This window comes from Enoplosus armatus, chromosome 11 (assembly GCF_043641665.1).
Source record: "Enoplosus armatus isolate fEnoArm2 chromosome 11, fEnoArm2.hap1, whole genome shotgun sequence".
Taxonomy (NCBI): domain Eukaryota; kingdom Metazoa; phylum Chordata; class Actinopteri; order Centrarchiformes; family Enoplosidae; genus Enoplosus; species Enoplosus armatus.
In genome coordinates, this window is record NC_092190.1 from 4971586 (window position 1) to 4993563 (window position 21978).

Below are 21978 nucleotides of genomic sequence, written 5' to 3' on the forward strand. Positions count from 1 at the left end.
GAGGATTTTAATTTGTACCTTCATACAGTCAAGTCGGTCTCAAATGAGTCAAATGACTAGAAAACAAAGTGCAAAGTCAACGCAGCTCACTCAAACACAACAGCCAAACTTAAAATAAACCACTGCTCTTCAGAGTTACTGTGATAGAAAAGACTACTGCACATTTTCTGCAACATGTAAAAACTAAGAACAGCAGTCAAACAGGACAGAATGAAATCAAGGTGTGAACAAAACAGCATGTCTGCGAGTAAACCTGCAGAAAGATTAGAAGGGGGATTTATTAACAGCAGCTCAAATAATGTCACAACAATGTTTTATGTCTTGAAGATTCAGCTGTTACACTTTCATCGCAACATTTAGTACCTGATCCAATTTGGCTCCAGGGCTGCAAATTTACTATGAATTATAGTCTTATTTTTCATTGACAGATAAATCGTTAAGACCAGTGATTGTGACAAATCTGAGCTTTACGAATCAGACTCAGTAAAATAACATCAAAGTTGGGCTCTGTTTAAATGAGTGTTTTTACGGGATTTGAAATAAAGCTGAAGACTTACATGAACTGCACCCTGTGGGTTGAGGAGGCTGTCTCCGCTCTGCCTCACTCAAGCTCAGCCAGTCCGCTGCTCACCAGAGGCAGATGGACCAAGTCTCCATCCTCGTTGTACAGCAGCACCGTGAGCTCTGGTTCCCGGGCCTGAACAGACAACAAGAAGGCGTGAAGGCAGTAAGATACTGACTGAAAAGAGGTCATGTCTCATCGGTAGCAGCACCGCAGCAGAAGCATCTCTAATGTCTTACATTAGAGTAATGTGGGTAAACAGTTGAGATGAGTATTCCTTCTTGTCAGTAAAGACGTCCATTCAACGTTTTGATACAGAGAGCTGCGTCTGTAGTTTTGAATTAAAAGCCACATCATATGATGGACGTTGTGTGTTTCTTACCACGACAGAGGCTGTGATGTTGCTGTGTAACAGGTCGATCATGTCCATTGCAGCCTTCACGCTCCACCCGGGGCTGTAGGGCAGCACGTCTTCCTCCCTGTTGGCCCTCGGAGCCTTGAAGCCAGCGACTTTGACCTTGAGCACCTGCGTCGGAAACCGCAGCAGCTCGGCCGGCATCTGACGCAGCCTGACAGGAAGTGACGGAAGCAAGATTACATAAATTAAAGTGGCTATAATCTATATTTTTATACTAACAATGTATTAAATCACAATGTGAAAACCATGTGACTATGTGAAAGAAGTCGTCATAGTGAAGAACCTACCTATATCTCACTATAACTGAATTAACTTTGGCGATCCTCTGACGCCACAATCAGGTAATGAAATAATAATGACATTCATCAGCCTCAGCTTGACTTTGTGTTTGGTGCTTGTTAGCAAATGTTATCATTCTAACATGCTACACTAAGATGGTTATGCTTAGCATCAGCATGTGAGGTTCATACTTGCTGGTGGGCAGAGTGTCGTCAGAGCCAAAGTCGATGTGTTGGACCAGGATCATGAATGGCTCCATGCTGCTGAACTTGATCAGCTTGGCCCGGTAGTACATCCCATCACTGTACTCGGCCAGACATGGACCACCTGGAAACCACAAGTCCAAGGTCAGCTCAATGTCCAACTTAGTGAACTCTGCGACACAGCAGCACAGATATTTCAATATGTGACCATGGGGAGTCTTTGACGGCAGAAAAATGTTCACATATTGTTCGTGCTTCTTAACATTTTACTGTACTTTCTGACTTCTCAGCTTCACATGCACATACATATGTCACCTAGTGTAACAAATACTGCAGAGAAAGCAGGTGCAAGGCCAATGGAATGGAAAGATGAATGGTTTAACAGCAGTGCAATGACTCCAGTCCACACATTTATTAAACACTTGGCAATGTTTCACAGCAAGATCCTCAGAGATCCAGTTGGCATCGGAACATTTAAATGAAATATGTACATACATTTCCAATACATTTTCACATCTATTATTTTTTAAATAAATGTGAAGACATGATGGCAAGTCTTACATTTTTTATACCTGGAAACACACTGAGTGAACACAGTGAAATGTTACCATGAGGGAAGTTGGTGAGTTGTGGCAGACTGTCGATGTTTGCATTGATTCTGGTCAGAGCCTCGTCCAGGGACTCTCCATCCACCTCCACATCAGCTGTTCCCTCCAAAGGCCACAGGAACAGCTGCAGGACAGACAGACAGATTTATCATCAGTTTAAACATCGGTTAGGTTTCATTCATTAAGAGTTAATCCTGGAAGGTTTAAAAGGAACTACATGATACAAGATGGCATAGTGTGTTTGGACCTTCTCATTCATGTACTGAGTACTTTTTACAATACACATCTACCCTTTACTGCACAGACTCGGTTTTCTTTTCAAAGTTCACCTAAGATCATTTAAACAATGTTATCAGTTGTTATTTGGTTACTACATTGGTACCACTGCATGTACATCAGAGTTTTTAGCTCTGTGGTTAGTAGTTACCTCGTTGGGGGTCCACAGGTGCTTGACCCTGACTTGAAACCGCTGTCCCGCCTGTGGCAGGTTTGGGTAGATATAGGGCCCCAGCATCGGCTCCTCTGGGCCCGTCAAATCCTGGAGACACAGCTTAGATCAGTCTTAGATTTATTCACCCTGCAATGTGTGCATGTCTGGTAAAGACGAGACTCACAACCCGAAATGTTTCAGCCTGGAGACTTTGAATTACTGTCACCTGTCAACTGCAGCCACAGAAGGTTAGTGAGGTCTTACACAGTCCTGACACTTTTGACTTCGTGATCATTTAGTTATCTTGGAAATGCTTTGTTAACTGCAACTCCTGAGAAAAATATCTGTGACTTAAGCTGCTAGATGTTCCACTTCCTTCAAAAGCTACTTGTTTACTTCAGTTCTTTGCCATTTTACACTGGACAGGTAGCAACACAAGTATATCTGTATGCTTGCTCGTGTATGTGTGTGCAGTCGTCGTCCAATCTTCATTCTAACTACAACACCTCAGTGTCGATGTCCCAGTCATCCAGAAAGAGGGCAGGAGACATCACTGAGTGTCCCTGCAGAGAAACAGACATTCCTGAGTAAATTATGGCAGCACTGCTTCATCTTGGGAAACAGAAACTAACACACACACACACACACACACACACACACACACACACACACACACACACACACACACACACCTTCTGTGCTAAGAAAGTCTGGTCCATGGAGGCGTGTTGGTGGTGACACAGGATCCTGCTGAGGCTCAGCCCGTCCAGGAAGAGCTCAACTGTGAGGATTCCCCTTGGGTCAGTTGGCAGCTCCTACCCCACACAAATACACACAAGGGTCACCAACTACTTTACTAGTCAAGTAGTTGACCACTAAAATCACTATTCAGTGCTGTAGGCAGTAGTCCACCAAGCATCCCAAGATTTATAGTAGTGAATATTTCCTGTATATATGTATATACAGTTTACAGTACATTCATTCAGGTGTGATACCATAAGAAGTTACTGAGTGTGATTCTACCATGACTTGCATGTCCACACAGCGGTTCAGCAACACCTCCTTCAGCAAGGCCACTGCATCCCGCTGCCACCGACCACCAACCTGGAGACACACAGAGAGAGAACTGAGAATAAAAAAAGAAAAGATGAGGTGAACGTGCCAAGAGGGTTTACTATGATATCCATGTGCAAACACATCTTTTTATGCACCCAATGAAGTAGTTTTTCTGAAATCACACACGGGCAATAAGTATGAGAGTGTGGAGTCTGGATTAATAATAGACCTTTTTAGATTGATTCTGATCATTTTAATAATTGTGGATTTAAAAATATAAATATAAAAATAAGTATTTATATGCACATTATGTAAGATCTATATTAAGAGAATATTACACATTTTTTAGAGCTTCAGCTCCATTTGCTGAAGAGGACACTCTGAAAAGTGAGCAAGTGGACCTTTGTTTGTAGAGATTACTTTGTTTTGTCTTTTTTAGATTTTTTGAGCACTCATGGATATACCGACACACACAAATTCTTACAGGGTTGATGCTGTACAGCTGGCAGGACATACAGAGCTGAGGAACATCCTCACACAACAGCATAGGGTACACATGGACCACTGGGATGTTCTCCACCAGGCCGTAGTCCACATATTGTACCTGTTAACACACAAACACACACGGACATTACCAAAAAAGACTAATTAGTGATATATTACTGTACCAGAAAGGAAAAGCTTTTAATTTGCTTCATGCATATTCAATTTAGTATACATAACAACATCTCTTAGTTGTCATATCGAAGACAATTACATCATCGTTTTTGCACTTCAAGTTGATTGGTGTTACTACTCAATAAAAGTTATATATTACTTTCATTTGACATTATTATGCAAAAGAGGATTAAAAACACTAACTGTGATGGAAGTAGAGCAGAGTAATGGAAACGGAGAGCAGGGTGACGCAGGGCAGCGCAACTGTCAATGAAGTTACTAAACTACTTCTGATCCAGTCGCTGGTACAACCTCCTCTCTACTGCCATCCAGCATGACCGAGTGTTCGGCTGACAGCCCGACAGCAGAGACGCTCCGTGATGTGCTTGTATAACTGAACTATGAGCAGGACGCACACTTTCTATTTCTATGTAGAAAGCTGATGTTTTTATATCACAGATGAAGGCAAGGGAGGTACATTTCTCATATTTGTAGGTAAAGTGTAGTGACGAAAAGGCATGTGTTTATAAAAAAACAACAGAACTTTTTCTGTGTCGTTTAATTGTTATTGCTTGTTGAATCTATTTTAAATGGTTCATGAAAGATTTCTCCAAAATTACAAGAAATGGATTTGTGTGTGTGTCTTTCTGACCTTAACGTGTCCTCCCAGCACCTCCAGCAGCTGTCCTCGATACCACAACATGTCAGGTCCAATGACAGCACAGCCCAGGACCGACTTCCAGGTGTAGGGCTTCTGTCTCGGCAATGTCTTCATGCTCTGCTGAATCCTCTCCCTGAGCTGCTCCAGCTGACACTCTGACACACACCACAGATACATTTGTAGTCCAAACGAAAAGAGTGAGTGTTGTGAAGATCCATTTAGGTCTCGTCCTTAAAGGAAGATGTTTGTCATTTCTAGGAAATACCTTACACCTCCTTGTTGTTTCTGTTTTACACATTAACTTTACCGCTCCTCATGTTTTATATTCGTTTTTTAACACCTGCTGTGTAAAGCGCAATTGTTAACAGGACTGCATGACGGACAGGTTATGTTCTGAGTCAAATTCTATTTTATTATCTCTTGTGCGCACCTTCATTCTGTGTTCTGGTGTAAATGAGTCCGTCCTCTCCGATGGCAGAAACACTTATCTGGATGTGACCGAGGCATGGCAGCTGTGGAGGGTGGTACAACTGAGTCTTCACCTGTACACACACACACACACACACACACACACACACACACACACACACACACACACACACACACACACACAGAGAATATAACCAGAACTATGGATTATAATAGCTTGGGCAGATTATTTTTATAAACCACATTTATTCACATACCCTTTTCCATATTTTTTGAACAGACCCCAAGTCTTCTGGGAGTTTGTTCCAGCTATGTGGTGCATGAACACTGCTTCTCCATGTTTAGTTTTGACTCTGGGGACAGTTAGAAGACCTGCCCCAGACGATCTAAGAGGTCTGGACAGTTCTTAAGCTATTGCAGTATTTGTGATATAGGTATTACTTTCTTACTGTTCGGAACTTAGCTAAATGCCGATACTGCAACACATTGTCACTAAGTTTGCTTAAGTGGCTAATAATCGTATGTAATATATAATAATATATAATATTCGCACGGAGTCAAGGTGGATAGATTTCTTGCCCAGAGAGTGTCTGTGTGTCTGATCACCTTCTCAGCAGACACAATGGTGCGGGGGGCTGGTTTTGGGATGGTGGGAGTGGAGACGACGGAGACGGGAGGAGGGGGAGAAACTGGTGAAGGAGCTGGGCAAGTGTATTTCTTCTTGCCATCAGAGCCATCAGTTTGTGTCTCGCTCACTGGAGACTGTGCATCAGTTTCTTTGGGTTTTTGAACGTCTCTGCAAGACGACAGAAATACTCACTTTGGAAAAACACAGGTGCCCACTACCATTAGACAGACATTGGCTTAAGCACTATTGGCACATAGTACTTTTTTAAAAATTTTATTCAGAGCTTCTGATGTGTGGTAATGTCTACCAGAAAGAGAAATAGTCAGAAATACATATATGGAGAAGATAAAATATATATAATATTTCAGGAATTTCAGACCTGTAAATCATAATAACCACACACATTCTTGCACACACAGACCTTGGTTTTCTTTCCCTGAGGGCCAGACCCTCGCTGGCCAGAAAGTCTGCAATGCTGACAAACTGTCCCATCCTGTTCGAGCAGAACAGAATGACGGGTAGAGGACGCTCATCTGTCAACTCCTGGACAACAAGAGAGGGGAGGGAGACCCACAACGAAACTAGGTCATTACAGCAACAAAGAAAAGAGGTACATAGTGGAGAGCAAAGAGTAAAATGAGTGAAGAGGTGTAGCCCACCATTATTAATCTTTACAAACTACTGTAGGTTGATAAAGGAGCAACAAACTTGAGCAAAAAGAAAAGAAAAAAGAAATGGGAGCACAAGGAGAGGAAGACCTTGATGGTCATAACAGCCGCGGCTCCGGTCAGGTAGTAGGAGATTAAGTCGCAGGCTGTAGCCGTCCAGGTGGATCCGCCTCCTGCTGGCCTGAAAGAAAGAGGAAGAAGTCAAGGTGAGAAAAAGTGAACAATGAGTGAGAAAGAAGTGGAGACCAGAGAATACACATTTCACCCAAAACAAAATGCTAAAAACTGTAAAGCAGCTGTCATAAGAAAACTGACACAGACTCCATGTATGAAACTCTTTGTCCACAATCACTATGAAGCATTTTAACTGATTAAACACAATAAATATAATATAAACAATAAATAGCTACTATTTTACTATCTCACCACCATGTACTGCATTAAAATCACATTCTTTTGAAATTATGAGAATAGTTCGACATTGTGATATACAGTACATCATTTCTGTCCATTGTTCAAAACTCACAGTGAAACCACCCAGCCATACTGAGGGTGTGTGTGTTTGTGTCTTTTTTATGGATTAATTCATAATGCACGTGTCTTGGTGCATGACTAAATACAGTGTGAGTGACGGTGTGTGTATAACCTGATGTCAGTGAGAGTGCACTCCAGTGCCAGAGAACCAATCAAGGAGGGTGGCAGTGGCCGCAGGTTGCTGATGTGGAGCTTGACTTTGTTGCCATGGTCACAGCGCATCACCTGGTACCAGCCAGCAGAGAGAAAAGGAGCAACAGTCATTATTATCAATTCCAACAAGCTGTAAGTCATTAACTTTAAACAAGGACCAAAATATGTCTTGGGTTACAGTAAAATTGCTATAAAAGGAAGTGACAGAAAACAAGCACTACTTTCAGACTGTTCTTTGGGAGCAACAGTTTTTATACCTCTGCATTGTTGCTGGATGTGATGTCAGAGCAGATCTGTCCTCTCTCCCAAACCCCATTAATGTGAGCAGCACAGTACATGTCTGCCTTCCACACCACATCTTCGGGTTCCATAATCGCACACTCCTGCTTCACCAGCTCACACATCCTGAAAAACACTGCAAGATATAATAATAGAACTGACACTAAATGTTTGCAACATCAGCAGGACATTTACTTGGTTGCTTCACATGGATTTATATAGCGGGCAAAAATAAACAATTGTAGGGATGTTTATTGTTCAAATGATAAAATCAGCCATTGTTTCATTGTATCGTACATACAATACTGTGTTCGCACATTTTTCAGACAAACACCAAGTAATGCTTGCTTGCTTGTACTGTTCAAACATTAGTAAACTAAAATATTAGCCTAGCAAACCTAGCTTGAAGTGTATTGCTGTGTACCACGGTGTGTGAGGGGTAAGGTAGCAACTATTGATTGTTTTCATAATCAATTCACCTTAGATTATTTTTTAGATTAATAGGGTGACATACTCAAATTACTTAGTTTCTCCTACTAGCACTGCAAAAATTTAACATTCAATTTTAACAATATAAAAAAAGAGAGAATCAGCAAATTTTCACATGTAAGAAGTTAGAACCAGCAAAAGTTTACAGATAGCTGATTAATAGAAAATGAAGAGACTCATCTTTTCAGTGGGAGGGATTGCATTTCTGAAAGGAGTACTCATAATAAATACTAGGTATTTTACAGAACAGTACAGACAAATCTGGCCCTTGACTAGAGATTGAAAAGGGATTTTTCTGTACCAATATTAGGTTTATTTCAAGGATTTTTAAATGATGATTTTGCTGCTGACCTTTTGAGCTGAGAGTCGTTCTGAGTGAGATGGACGTAGAAGCTGCTCGGTGAGTTCACGTGGCTGACTCTGACTTTCAAGTCTTTGAGTTGGGTAGGGAGCTTCAGCTGAGGCTGAAACTCCAGCGGCTCCTCATTCTGCTCTCTGGGGATGTTTTGGTCCTTGGCCAAATCAATTTCGAGTGGAGGGTCCCATGTGGCGGACTGATCACGAGGGGGACTGGCATCCTTGGACTTAAGTCTACAGTAGGGAAGGAGGAATTGGAGGAGATAGTGGGGGCAGTGAGAGAAGAAAAAGAGATCGAGATAATAGAGATAATGTACAACAAAGAGGAGTGACAGCAAGAGGTGGAGGGAAAGCGTGTGATAGAAACAAACTGAAAGAATAAAGATGACAGTACTCAGTACAGTAGTAGAAATACAAGTTGTAGAAGACACTCCCCAGTCTAATCTCACCCCTCTTTGAAAGAGGCCTGCTCCTCTTTAACCAGTAGCTCAGCTATGTTGGCTAGTGGCCCGTTCAGGCTGCTCTCAAACAGTTTGACTGGCAGAGGTTCAGTCTTAGGGACTGTTCCTGGAGGGGAATACAAATGGTGAGAAAACACACACCAAAAACGGGTTATGGTATCTGACACACACACAAATAAACAAGAAACACACAGATACTTCATGTTACTACTCCACTCTCCTGTTTTGTTATTTTTAAAAAGACACACCCATGCACACAGTACCTGTAGCCACAATAGTGACCAGTTTCTGGTAAGCCAGGCTGATGAATCTGCTGGTGCAGGCATCCCTCCATGTCTCTCCATCCAGAGGAATCACATCTGACAAACAGCAGTGAATTGCCTGGACAGCAGAAGAGACACTTACTGTTTATTTAATTAACCGAGCATCCTTTAAGAGTGTGAAGAATAAAAATAAAAAGTAAATAAAATGTACATATTATGTGTATTACCTGTTAATGGAAAATGTTATTGTATTATTGTAAATGTTATCATTTTACTGTAATGTAAAAAGGATTTTGGAGGATAATTATTTGGATGTTTTAAGCAGTATGTCATGTAAGTGTAAGCCGAGATATTAGACTAAGGAAATATTACAGCAACTAATCTTGGCTGATTTTATTGTCACTTAATTGGGGCCAACTTACACTCAAGTAAAATATAAATATCAATTGATCAATGAAATGCTGTGTTCTCACCATGGAAGGAAGGGCAAAGAACTCGTCCTTGATCTTCCTCAAGTCGCCGACTGACAAGATGTTCTTATTGCCAAAGTCAACATACCGCACTTCCACTTTTGTTCCCCCTGGATGACCTACACACACACACACACACACACCACATCAGGGTTACTTTAGTGTACTCCATTTCTGGTTATTTCTCGGCAGCAGTGACAGTGAGTCATCCACAGCACTCAAATTTTAGTTTCTGTCTCTTCAACAAAACTAATAGTTATAACATACAGTGCAAACAAATTTTGGAAACTTTGTTTTTTCCTCAGTTGATATTGTAAACTGAATTTTTTTCTTGTTTTTTTTTAACCCAGCCCAAACTGTAATCACCTCTAACAAATAATTCCACTAAACTTAAGGCTAAAGATAAAAGGCTGTCTTTAACCAATTCCAAGATCGACCTTTTTGTGTGTTCAGACACAGACTTCAGTGAAAAGTTAGCACATATACATGGGGCAAAGACATTCATTCAAACTGTGACATGCACATACATGTATCCTCACCTATGACCTGAGCTCTGTACCAAAACTTGTCATCATAGCGGGCAACACAGGCCTGACCTATCACAGGGCAGTAGACGCTGAAGTCATCTTCTGCAGCCACTGCAGTCGCATTGTAACAATCCTGGAGCTTGGCTGAGAGCAACAAGGACTCCAAGTTATCAACCTGGGGGTGAAAAGATGGGAGAAATGAAAAAGAAAAAAGAGAGACAGAAAAAAAGGTAGTGACACTAAATAGAGAAGAAGTTTCTTTCTGGGATTTCCTTTAAATGCTAACCTTTAAAAACTGTCATATCTTTTCTTTTAAGCAAACACATTTTTTTCCTCTTGTTAAATCCAAATTACATCCCCAGCATCTGAGCCTCATTTGAGCATATTATACATATGGTGCATGTGTGTTTATTTATGTGCATATTTAGTACCAGCTGGATGTAGAAGTCAGCGGGGTTGTTGATGTGGGACACCACAGCATTGACCTCTGTGTTGACCTTGGGATAAACAGGAGGGTAGTACAGCAGGGCCCTCGTGCCCAACGTCACTGGAGAATAAAACCTTGTTTGGAAGGGCACAGGCAAAAGTTAGACCACTTCAGTAGTAGGGCTGACATTCAGAAAGTCTGAATTTGATTTTGAATCAATGTTACTTATTATTCAGTTACATCAGATAAATACCAATTTGCTTATCAGAATTTTTACTGGTAACTTGCACGTGTACCTGGCCACTTCAATGAAAACAAGGTACTCTCTGACAGAGATGGGCACATCACTGGATTGGTCCATGGGAGCTTTCCTTAAATCCACCAATAAAGAGTCTCTGTCCTGACCCAAAGGCCGCATCTCCACTGCGGCAGAGCCAACCACACTGCTGAATTCAACCTGTGCCTCTTTACTCCAGCCCTTTGTCTGAACAAACAAACACACACACACACACTCTTAAATTATCGGTAAAAAGTTATTTTGAGGTCACAATGACCTTTGACCTATGAGCTAAAAGCATCACCAAGCTGTCTTTCTCCCAACATAAATAATTCAGCATTCTGTTTTAGTGGATTACCAGTTACCTGCAAATTTTGCTTATATTGCAGCAAATGTTAGATGAACTGGCAACCCTTGATCAGCAGGGGAAGGCTAGGCCCGTCTGCTTATCACCACAAATGCTTCCCACTAACGGCAGACAAAGTGGTAAATAACAGCAGTAAACTTGAACTTGGGCAAGTCCCAACAGATACTACGTCTATTGAAATCTCAGTGCTCTTACCAGGTCATAGGGGACCAGGTCCTTCAATGAACATCTGATGGCCTGAGGAGCAAAGTGACCCAGTTCCAATTTCAACGCCTCACCCACCTTCCTCAGGTGGTTGTTCACAGCCTTCAGTAAAAACTCAGTGGTCCCCTCCTCACTGGAAAAGAGAAGAGTGGAGGATGTACCAAAATAACTGTTTGCAGCATTCTACTGATAAATGAGAAAAATAGTTTAAAGGCTAGAAATCAAAATCAAGACATTCGAAAAGGGTCAGTTAAGCATTTATGCTGCACGTACTATATATTTATGTGCAACTTCTCAGATAAACATGATGGCATCGACAACAAACCCAGTGAAAACACATTGGTGGAACATTTTCATTAAACTGAGGCCATACTGAGATAATTTACTGATATATTCTAATAACATGATGTAATGATTTTGCTGATTTCAGTCATTCAGTACAGAAAGTTAAACAATCCAGTTGCAAATGTATACTTTTAAATTCAGGCCTACATGCTGAAAACACACATTGTGTAGGGATAACAGAAGAACTACAAGTACAACTTGCAATGCAGGCATCATTTTGCTTCTTTCTTCTGTAAATTAGGGAAAAAGGTGTAACTGCTTCTGAGCAAGAAAAAACAAAAGGGTGACACCTGGAAGGCTGTCATTGATTTTGCTGGGAAGTAGGCAGTGACGTAGCAGTAAGGATGCAGTGCTCGGGAGTTGACAGAATGAAAGCCTATTTTGTCACTATAAAATGACTTCTGTCCTTGCCTGAGATGCGAGGCTCCATTTTCAGACACTGATACGTATACCTTGTCCATTTGTGTGTGTACCTCTCTATGATGAGGCTTTTGGTGAGGCCATAGTCAAGGAAGAAGACTCGGATACTAGCCAGCTGGGTGACTGGGCAGGCTTTCACAGCCTCCACACATCCGCTCTGCAAGACTTCAACTACTCTGGCCCGGCACCAGAGTCCCTCCTTCCAAGTAACAAGGATCATGGAGCCTGCAGAGGAACACAGAAACAAAGGCTGAATCACATGCCAAGTATGTTTCACACCACTCATCCTGAGTCGTGTGTGATGCATCCTCAATATCATTTGGTGGCAAACTCAAACATAAGAAAGTGAACACAAAGGAGTGGAATATTGTTATCTGTTAATCTATTATCATGGACAAGAAAATAAATACATCTTTATAATGTATTTAACATTTTTTTAAATGAATTAATGTGCACACTGACCAACTAATTAAACTGTTGTCAGTTGCAGCATTAATAAACCTAATAAACTCATTACTATACACATTATTTTAGTGAAAACTTTGCCTTTAACCTTTAACAATAACATTAACTTTCATTGCTATATGGAATATGTTTAAACTCAAAGTTGAAAACTAAAATTATCCTTATTTCTCTATTATTTTGAGGACAGACATACAAACACACACACACACACCGGTCTCCACTGTGTCACTGGAAGTGAAGTGACAACCATCTCTGCAGCAGAAGTGGTTGATCTTCTTAGATAGGGTCTCGCTCTCCCTCTTCTCGGCCACGTAGCGGACATAGAAGTGACTTGGATTCACAACGTGGGTTACAACCACCCACTGGGTGACTATAAGAGAGGAGCAAGGAGAAAGAGAGGAAGGAAAGGTGGTAGGGGTAAAAGGAATTAAGGGAAGAGAGAGACGGGAGAAAGAGGATGAGACATTATTATGGGTTGTTTGTTACCTGGCAGTACAGTGGCTAGGCCAGCAATTCTCTAACCATCTGTCTATAGTGTGTGTTAGGTAAGTTAAGTGTTTTCTGCTCGTTTTGCTGCCATGGAGGAAATAAAGTCCTTACTTTTAGGTGTACTATTCTTGTACACTACTTTTGTAAAGTAAAAATGGACCAGACAGATGAATCTGTCGAGTTATAAAGACAAGATATAAAGTGTCACAAAATGTCACGTGATAAGACTTGAAGCTGAAAACATTGGAAATCAACAAACGTATGAATCCACTGTTTCTCTCTGAGAGGGTACAAATTTGCTACAAAGACCAGTTTGTTGTTTTTATTTAAATGTGACAACCAATTTGGAAGATTTCAAAGACAGCTGAAAGACAGATGTTTCAGTTCAGACAGATGTTCTTAAAAAAGTCATATATAACGTCAATATAACTACACGATTATACAGTTGCCTCTCCATACCATTTCCCTTATTGCCAAACAACTGATTTCTCCTTCTCCTGTTGATTCTCCATTTGTCATTCGCCAGCTCAGGGCCAGTGGGTGGGAGAGCTGTGGAAAGATGCAAAACATTTAACAAAACAAAAGACTGCCTTCTTCATAAGCAATTTCATGTTCTGACTAGATCTGACATTTTAAGTGAAATCAAAGTCAAACAGGAGCATGTGAAAAGGCCACACAAAACACACACCATGCTGTTTTTCCTCGTCAAAAAGCTCCTCAATAATTACGTCTGGAGTTTCAAGCTCTGAAGCTGAGTTGTGGCGAGAAGGGTTGGACCTGCGACGAGGTCTTGGGCTTGGAAAGGAGCCTCGTGAAGATGACCTGTTAGCTCCTGGCCTCTCCTGGTCCTGTTTTTGTGGGGAGGGGAGCTTGTTGCTGTTCCTGCCCTCTGCAAGTTGCCTGGGGGACTTTCTGTTTGAGTTGCCCATCTGGTGGCCTTTGGGTGGAGACTCAGACAAGCTAAAAGGAAACAGCCAGAGGACTTGGTTTCAAAACGCAGATGCCATATAAAAGAAGAAGAATGTAATTTAATAATATTAACACAAAATATGTATGAATATTCTCAAAAAATGACATGAATTAACTTGACAAACACTATGGGCTGCAGATGCAGAATTACAAGATTTGAGGCAATTACAGGAGATGTTTTTCTGCTCATCAATAATGTTGTTGGCACAACAACATACATTTAAAACAGAAGAAGAAATTTTAAACTTTGTGATGATTATCTCAGTTAAAACAATTCCAGTTACCAGCTTAAACAAATACCATAAAACTTCATTCAAAAGGAAATTTAAACATGTTGGCATGATTTAACATATAACAACCACCACTAATTTCAACAAAATAACCTATAGTGGAAGATGTCTTTAACAACAATATATCGTAGGAGCAGATGAAAGAAACTCTCCTCATTGCCATGACTGGTTACTATGGCTTTTGGCAGTTTTCATCTCCAAGTCCAAATCAATCCAAATGATATATTGGAAGACATTTAAGGACTCACTGCTTTGGGTTGCCGACTTCCATCTTCAGAGACAATGACAGAATCTGGTTCAGACCTTCTGACTGGAAAACACAGCTGGAATACATATGACATACATACCCAAATTCAAAAATCAAAGTCAAAGTCTGTCACTAATGTTTGTCAGGCTCCCATGCTTCATGCATCTACAGCACAAAGATAATTAAAGGGCAGGGAAAATGGCAACAGTGGCAACTTAATTACATGAATATTTTAGCAGTTATTTTAATATTCAACACCATTTGGTTACCTGCTACAGTAACAGAAAAAAGCAGGAAAACCTTTTATTGATGTTTATTTGTGTCATGCACATACTGCTGCAATGGCGTAAGAACACTTGTCAGAATAGAAAATAAAGTCTAACATAAAACACTGCAAATCAGGCTTAAAGTGCCATACCTCATTCCAGAGCCCATAGTAATGCATTTCATATCGAAGGACTGGTTATCCACGGGAGCCTGCAACGTCTCCAGAACCTACCACCCACACACACAAGCAGCATAATTCAGCAGCCACTGTTTTTTAAAACCATTTTGCCTGACTTAATTCTTTTAATGGGGAAATTGTTGGAAAATAGACATAAAAGCTGCAGCCAGAGTTTACCAGCAGCTACTTAGTGGTAGTTTTATAGTATCTGACCATGCATTGTGTGCTCTCTAGGAAGTATCTGTTGGGGTGTATATAAGCACAACATTTCATACCTTATCCAAGGTGCAGTACTGCTCCAGGAAGGGGATCCGGCGTACTTCTCTGGCCATTTGCATGGCAATCCCCAGGGCCTTTATCCTCTCCTGGACAGAGCAGACCTCCGCTCGGCTAGTGGAGAATCGTGCCTCCAGTTTTGTCATCTGATTCAACTGTACATCCTTCCTGTTGACAAAGAATTTACAGGCACCAAGATAAATGTTGCTTTACAGACATTCTTTAGAAAGTACATTTAGACAGTTATATCCATACCACTTCTGAATAGCATGTAAAGCCTTGTCTACAGCTTGCTTTATCTCCATCTCCAGCCGAGCTCTCTCTATCTTCACCTGTTCTGCCAGACCAGTCATCAGAGTCTGCACAGATGAGATACAAACACTCCAGCAACACACTCACTAAACAAAGTTGTATGATTTACTTTTTTCTTTCCGATGTGTAAAATGTATTTGATTTTCTTTTTCCTCTGATGAAATAAATAATGTCAAAATAATGTTCTACAAGGTGTGTGCAGCTTTCACCTCATGGATGTGTTCGAGAAGAGCAAGATTTTCTGCAGCCCGAACCAAAGCTTCATCCACCGCCTTCTCAATGTTCTCCAAATTAGCTGGCTGAATAAAAACCAGAATATTAACCATTTTAATCTGAATCATTTATGTTCACAATTACCCTTTAGCCACTACACCCTCCCTTCCAATCAATTCAGTTTAGGTTAAGGGCAGATGATAAATTTCTGTCACGATGTAGCAATGCAGGCACTTCAAGTATAATTTGTGTTTTAGTAACAGCTTGAACTTTGATCACACATTCTGCAACACTAATAAAGCTCACTCAGCCTTGGATTGAATCTATTCAGAGAGTATCCCCGAGAATCCCAGGCAAGCTTTCCCCAACTACATCATCTAGCTCCTCTTAGGAACCTAAAGCATGCGCTGTGAAGTTATTCTTGGTCAGTACTGAAAGCATATGACAATAAGTGAGGAGTTGCACATAGATCTCCCCTTTTTTTGGAATTCCACTTGTGAATAAAACTCTGAGGAAGGGATGAACGATATGCAAAAAAAAATCTATTTATTTTATTTTGACAGATATTTTTGAATTTCATCTTCACTGAAAAAATATATAAAAATGATGATTATGTGATTTTTGCTGTTGGGTCTGTACCAAACAAGCATGTTCCCTTACATCTGAAGAATATGATTTATAGCCCTGTGCATCTATGTAGTACCACAATGCTTCATTTATAATGGTATGTTGTAACAAGTTTTACCTTTATCAAAAAATTGCAGCTCCTGCGATTTGGATATTGCACTTGGCCATATTGCGATTTTGATTAATAACAGTAGGGGCTGACATGAGAACGTTTATCCCCCCACGAGCAACCTCTGTGATCACATACCTGCTCCATATCCTCAGTATTGCCGTTGATGTCTGTGGATGTTGTGGGTAACGTGTTCCTTCTGCGATTCTTTGATCTGTCACACATTGAGAGATAAGATTACAACACAGCACCAAAAACACCAAAGCAATTACCAAAGTAAAAGGCCAATTTAAAAATCTATTATACAATCTGATTACACAACAAGGAGGCAAATGTTGGCCAAAACATTTTTTAAACTACACGTGTCAGTCGTGTGGTTCAGCTCAACATTCAGAAGTGCATTTTACCTCTTTATCCTGTTCATTTTAGCAGTGTAGACGAGGCCAATGATTCTGCTATCTTCCTGCAGCCCATACACCCCACCTTCAGGAAGGGTTGACTCAACCTGCAGAAGGTGAGCTTTGTTTTTTCATTGTCATCCTACCACTTGAACATTAGCAGCCTTGAACTTGATGCAAATCATAAATTCGATACAGATTGACCAAATGGGTGGCTGTTTCTAACCAACGTATCACACATAAAGCATTGAGAAATTCTTCAGCAGCCTTATGATAGTACCACAGCCCATGTGGCATCTCTTGCCCCACTGTGATCTGTTCCTACTGTAATCACAAAACTGGATAAAATGCCATGCATCAGGCCATGATTACTTGGGCAGTTAAAATGTGCGATTTATTTGCTTCATCTATTTGACAATTTTTCTTATCTGCAAATTTAAGAATCACCAATCACATCATTTATGATGAATCTCACCCAGTTACAATAGCCAGATTATTAGGAAAACAGGTCAGAATTCACAATACAGCCGCTGAGTGGGAACCTGTTAAATTTGCTTTGGTCAATTCTTGAGTAATGCCACTCTCTAGTTGCAAGAGTAAGATCAGTGGTACTTTTACCTCACACTCTGGACATCTAATGGCACTGCCACATTGAATGGACAGCAGGCAAGATGTGCAGTAGATGTGGCCACATAAAAGCATGCGAGGAAGGTTGCCGTCAACTTCATCCTCTGAAAAAAGAAAGGAAAAAACACAATAAAGATAAGCAGGAATAATACAATATCAGTGCAAAAGATGATTGTATGAGGATATCATGTACAATTCTTTTATCCAAGTGACTGGTCAGTGCTTCATGCACAGCTAAGGGGGTTGACCCTGTCATCTGGATTTAAAGGAATATAAGATTAATTTTGCTGCCATTTTGTCAACAGTGGTACACAAATAGTTTGATTTCATTATATTAGATTTTCAAATGAACCGTTTACTAATTATTAATATTGTTTCACTTAAAGTTGTGTCACCAAAATGATGCTGCTTGAATTAATTTTGTTCATAAGATAATACGTTTATAAAAACTTTATTTTGATTTTAAAGATGAATAATCAATAATGATCAATCATATCAGTTAGTGGTTGGGAACCATCAGTTGAAACTCCAACTAAGATGTTTGTTTCTAAATTCAGCTGTGTGGTCTCAGCTCCCAGATGCAAGAAAACATTTTTTTTTATATCAAGTATGATCCATATGTGACCTATTGTCAGTTATTATTCAGGCTGCATTGTAGTGGTGTGTATATGTTGTGTATAATTTGATATGGGTTTAGAAACCTGGTCCCATACAAAAAACAATATATACAAGAGATATATATTGTCAAAATCTGATATGCACTGATTTAAACCCAACTCTATACAATTTGATTCAGCTCTTATCAAGTGTTATCATTCCCAACAACAGTCAAATGAGATATCCCCTAGACTGAAAGGCATCAACTCATGATGTAGATGGTAACATACTTGTTCACAAAAGCAGTTTTAAATATGAATTACATGTTTTGTAATTTTTTTACCCACACTGATTTCCTAAAGCTTTAAAGTAAAATGTAATAAAATAAAATGTATGCATGTTAAAAATGTATTAACATGTATTTTGTCGGGCTGACAGCAAACTTCATAGTGACAAAACAATCCCCACTCGTTACAGTCAAGAAAAAAAACCGATATTTTATATTAATAACTATTGTTATCAAAAGCCACTTTAAAAGTTTGCTAATTTTGAGAATTAAAATTTTGAGAGACGCTCTCCCCCTAGTTCTACTAAAAAACAATGGAGGGAGTCGACATATTTGTATCACTGCTTAGAGTCTTTATGTGGTTAACTAGTTAGCTAAACTATTTAGCTAAACATTTCTGCAATCGAGTTGGCGCGACATTTTAAGGCCCTTCGGTTCAGCGCGAACAATTTCGGTTAGCTAACGGTGATTTTGTACAGTACTTGGATAAATCAATTAGATGTATTTAACACGTTTAGGTTTTCAGGTTCAGGTAACTAAATCAATTTTAAGACTTTCAATGACCTGCCAACACACCTGCGCGTTTACGTTTCACCTAGCTAAGGCCATTGGGTTGCTAGCTAGCGGACAGACTTCTTTTAGCTAACGCTAACTTCATTTATCATAAAACACGGTGTTACGGAGCGTTGAACTGTAAGAAGGGGGATGTAAATACCCTACCAGGAAGAGTGAATGCCTCTCCACATAACTTGCAAATTGCAGCGCGGGGGTTGTCGTCTCTGTCCATCATTAGTGTCTTTATGAAAATGCTTTTTATCTTCGTCTCGAACGAGGAGGTGCAGTCGGTTGTCTTGGTCACGTGACCACATAGGTGCGTTCAGAGCCCAATGAGTTACAATTTGAATAATTGGGAACTTTTTGGTTTTAATTACCAAACTCTTATTCATTCGCTTTTACGTTGTCTTTCTGGCTGTAATAGCTCAGTCATTTACTCTGTGCTTTAATGTGTCTTCCCTTATTACATCAGGTACTATTTACCCTTGTAAATGACTTTGTTGAAATGCTGGTGATGTGTTCGTGAGTATGGGCATTTATTGTGTAAAACGTACTGATGCCTGCAAGAACCTGTATTCATCAGCCAGGGCAGCTGTCCCATATTTAAGCATCAAATAAGAGCACCCAATATATTTATTTCATCAGCACCTGTTATGAAGTCTAATTTCAGTGAGTAAAAACAGCTTATCGTTTTCTTTGAGTCCTAACTATGTACTCTTTTCTGTGGACACTTGGGGGCGCCAAAGACTGAGGCAAACACGCAATTGGTCCGCGAAATGATGGGTTGACAAAGGCCAGGTGAAAGAATATACCCTAGAGCTCTTCAAATGTGCAAATATTCACTTTCATGTCCTTTTTTGATAGATACTATGTGAAACAGTCTGAAATGAGTAAATATGCATCTCTGCCATCACATTTCACCCAACTGAACATCTCCACTTGTTGGAAATAGCGAGCCATCCCTTTGTCTTTGGATCTCCAGGTTAAGCATTGCAGGTGATGATGTATGGATATTTTGGAAGATGTTTACATATGCAAATCTTATTTAGTACCAATGTGTTTGATGTGTCTGAATGTATAAACTGTTAGCTGAAACAGTATGAACTTGCATCATGTTTTTAACCTGTTGTGTTTTTACTTTTTGTGTGATTTATCTTTCATCTCTTCAATCTAGCACAATATACATTCCCCTTGTATGTTACGTTGTGTGATATATTCTTTTGTTTCCCTTTGAACCAATTGCAAGGCTCCGTAGCAGACGTAGCAGCAGCATGTCGGCCCTCTCTTCCATCTGAACGCAGCTGCCAGCAGCATCGCAGCCTGAGGACAATGGCCAGCCACCCAGCCAAGCAGCAGTAACCGGGAGTGACAGCCAATAGAGAGCAGAGAGGCACAGACATCAGATGGCAAAGGTAAAGCATCTAGTATGCAACACGGCCAAAATTTTAACGTTCAGAGTGCGGTCATCCAAATCCCTGGAGGGGGGGATGAAAGTGCAGCGCATCAAGGGGGTCTTTCGATTTAGAGGTGGCAGGATCCAGCCCCAAAGAACAACTTGAAATACATGTGTTTTAACAGCACAACTCCCACCTCTGCATAAATGTCCAAAAGAATACAGCTCCTGGGGTTGATCTGAAGTGAAATTAGACCACCTTGGTGTGGGGTGTCAAAACGCCAGCAGGTATAAAGTACACCTGTCTGCTAATAGGAAGCAGGAAAACATCCAAGATCAGTTAACACTTTGGCCCAAGGATGTTCAACTCTGTATCTGACATACCCTCAGTGTATTCAACACAGACAATTACCAATGTTACCAACAACACATACAAAATAAAAGAATGTACCCTCTGTTGATATGTTGTAACTGTATTTGTTTAATGTATACAAAACCCAAATTATATGTTAATTTCCTTAAGGTCTGCAAAAAGACACGTGGAGCCAAATTGCTGAATTAAGTTCCCAAATCTCCATCTTCATAATTGTTTACTTTGTGTAATTGGGAGTTCGAGAGAAGAATCTAATCGATGAAAAACATCTGTGAACTTGTTAGATTGATAAATTCCTTATTTCTTCCTTGTCTGTGAACAGATTTTGTAAACTTTCTGTCAAACAAAAAAATATTTGAATTCCTTCAGATGGACAGAGTGTGGAGGTATGTATGAATTTCGTTGGGGTACTGAAGGAATCTGGCCATTGGTCTTCGCCAGGGCAGGATGATCATAGACAGACTGGAAGGGGGGCAGGGTGTGTATGTGTGTGTGTGTGTGTGTACCAGGGCGGGGGGTAGTAAATGTGTTTACTGTGGGTAATGAACCAATCAGCGGCTGCCCAGGGGGGGATGTGGGGGTGCCAGTTAGGGGAATGGGGGTTGCCCCCCATTTTTCCTCTTCCCAAATGTGGGTCACTTCCCATCCTCGGGTGATTTCCCTCATGTTTCCGTTGGAACAATAACCCTCCTGCACCCCCCCAAAACCCTTATCAAACCACTTACTCATTAATGATGCTCTTAATTAAGCTGTGTTGTCTCGTTAGCTCTCTCCTGATGTCTCACATAGGCCTTGTACAACCATCCGTACATTCATTGTTATTATCCAGCTATTTCCTGAATCAATTATTGTGGGTCATCTCTTGTGACAGGAGATGATGTCTATAGGAAGCCGTCTATTTGTGTGTACCTCAAAGGTCTTATTAAAAAAAAACAACCTCCCTCCTACTCCTTTGATTCCCTCCTACAGGTCACAGAGGAGGAGTATTGAATTTATTGGATTGACAGCATGCTCTCTGGAAGTCAAATGTTATTTACTGATGTCATTTTACTCACTATTGTTGTTCTGGTCACTTCACTTCGTACAACACTGTGGTCAGGTCCGGTTGTTTTTGTGCTATATAGTGCTATATAAT

At 40.4% G+C, this 21978-nt stretch overlaps 1 protein-coding gene across 1 annotated transcript; it reads right to left on the reverse strand.

Annotated features, from left to right (window-relative positions):
• Positions 1 to 601: 601 nt before the first annotated feature.
• rnf17 (ring finger protein 17) lies at positions 602 to 19312 on the reverse strand. Its single transcript, XM_070914306.1, has 37 exons — positions 19243 to 19312; positions 17631 to 17743; positions 17022 to 17119; positions 16753 to 16843; positions 15875 to 15964; positions 15609 to 15712; positions 15353 to 15521; positions 15051 to 15127; positions 14634 to 14708; positions 13815 to 14086; positions 13586 to 13675; positions 12849 to 13007; positions 12226 to 12397; positions 11399 to 11540; positions 10856 to 11043; positions 10564 to 10693; positions 10145 to 10307; positions 9609 to 9724; positions 9136 to 9253; positions 8861 to 8978; positions 8406 to 8645; positions 7544 to 7691; positions 7246 to 7358; positions 6690 to 6780; positions 6345 to 6474; positions 5910 to 6097; positions 5299 to 5416; positions 4866 to 5029; positions 4041 to 4160; positions 3524 to 3604; positions 3193 to 3315; positions 3007 to 3063; positions 2498 to 2608; positions 2071 to 2194; positions 1451 to 1586; positions 945 to 1131; positions 602 to 697 (listed from the first exon to the last, which is right to left on the reverse strand). The coding sequence occupies exons 1-37, from the start codon at positions 19310 to 19312 to the stop codon at positions 602 to 604; spliced, it is 4782 nt and encodes a 1593-aa protein (XP_070770407.1).
• Between the last annotated feature and the right edge of the window lie 2666 nt (positions 19313 to 21978).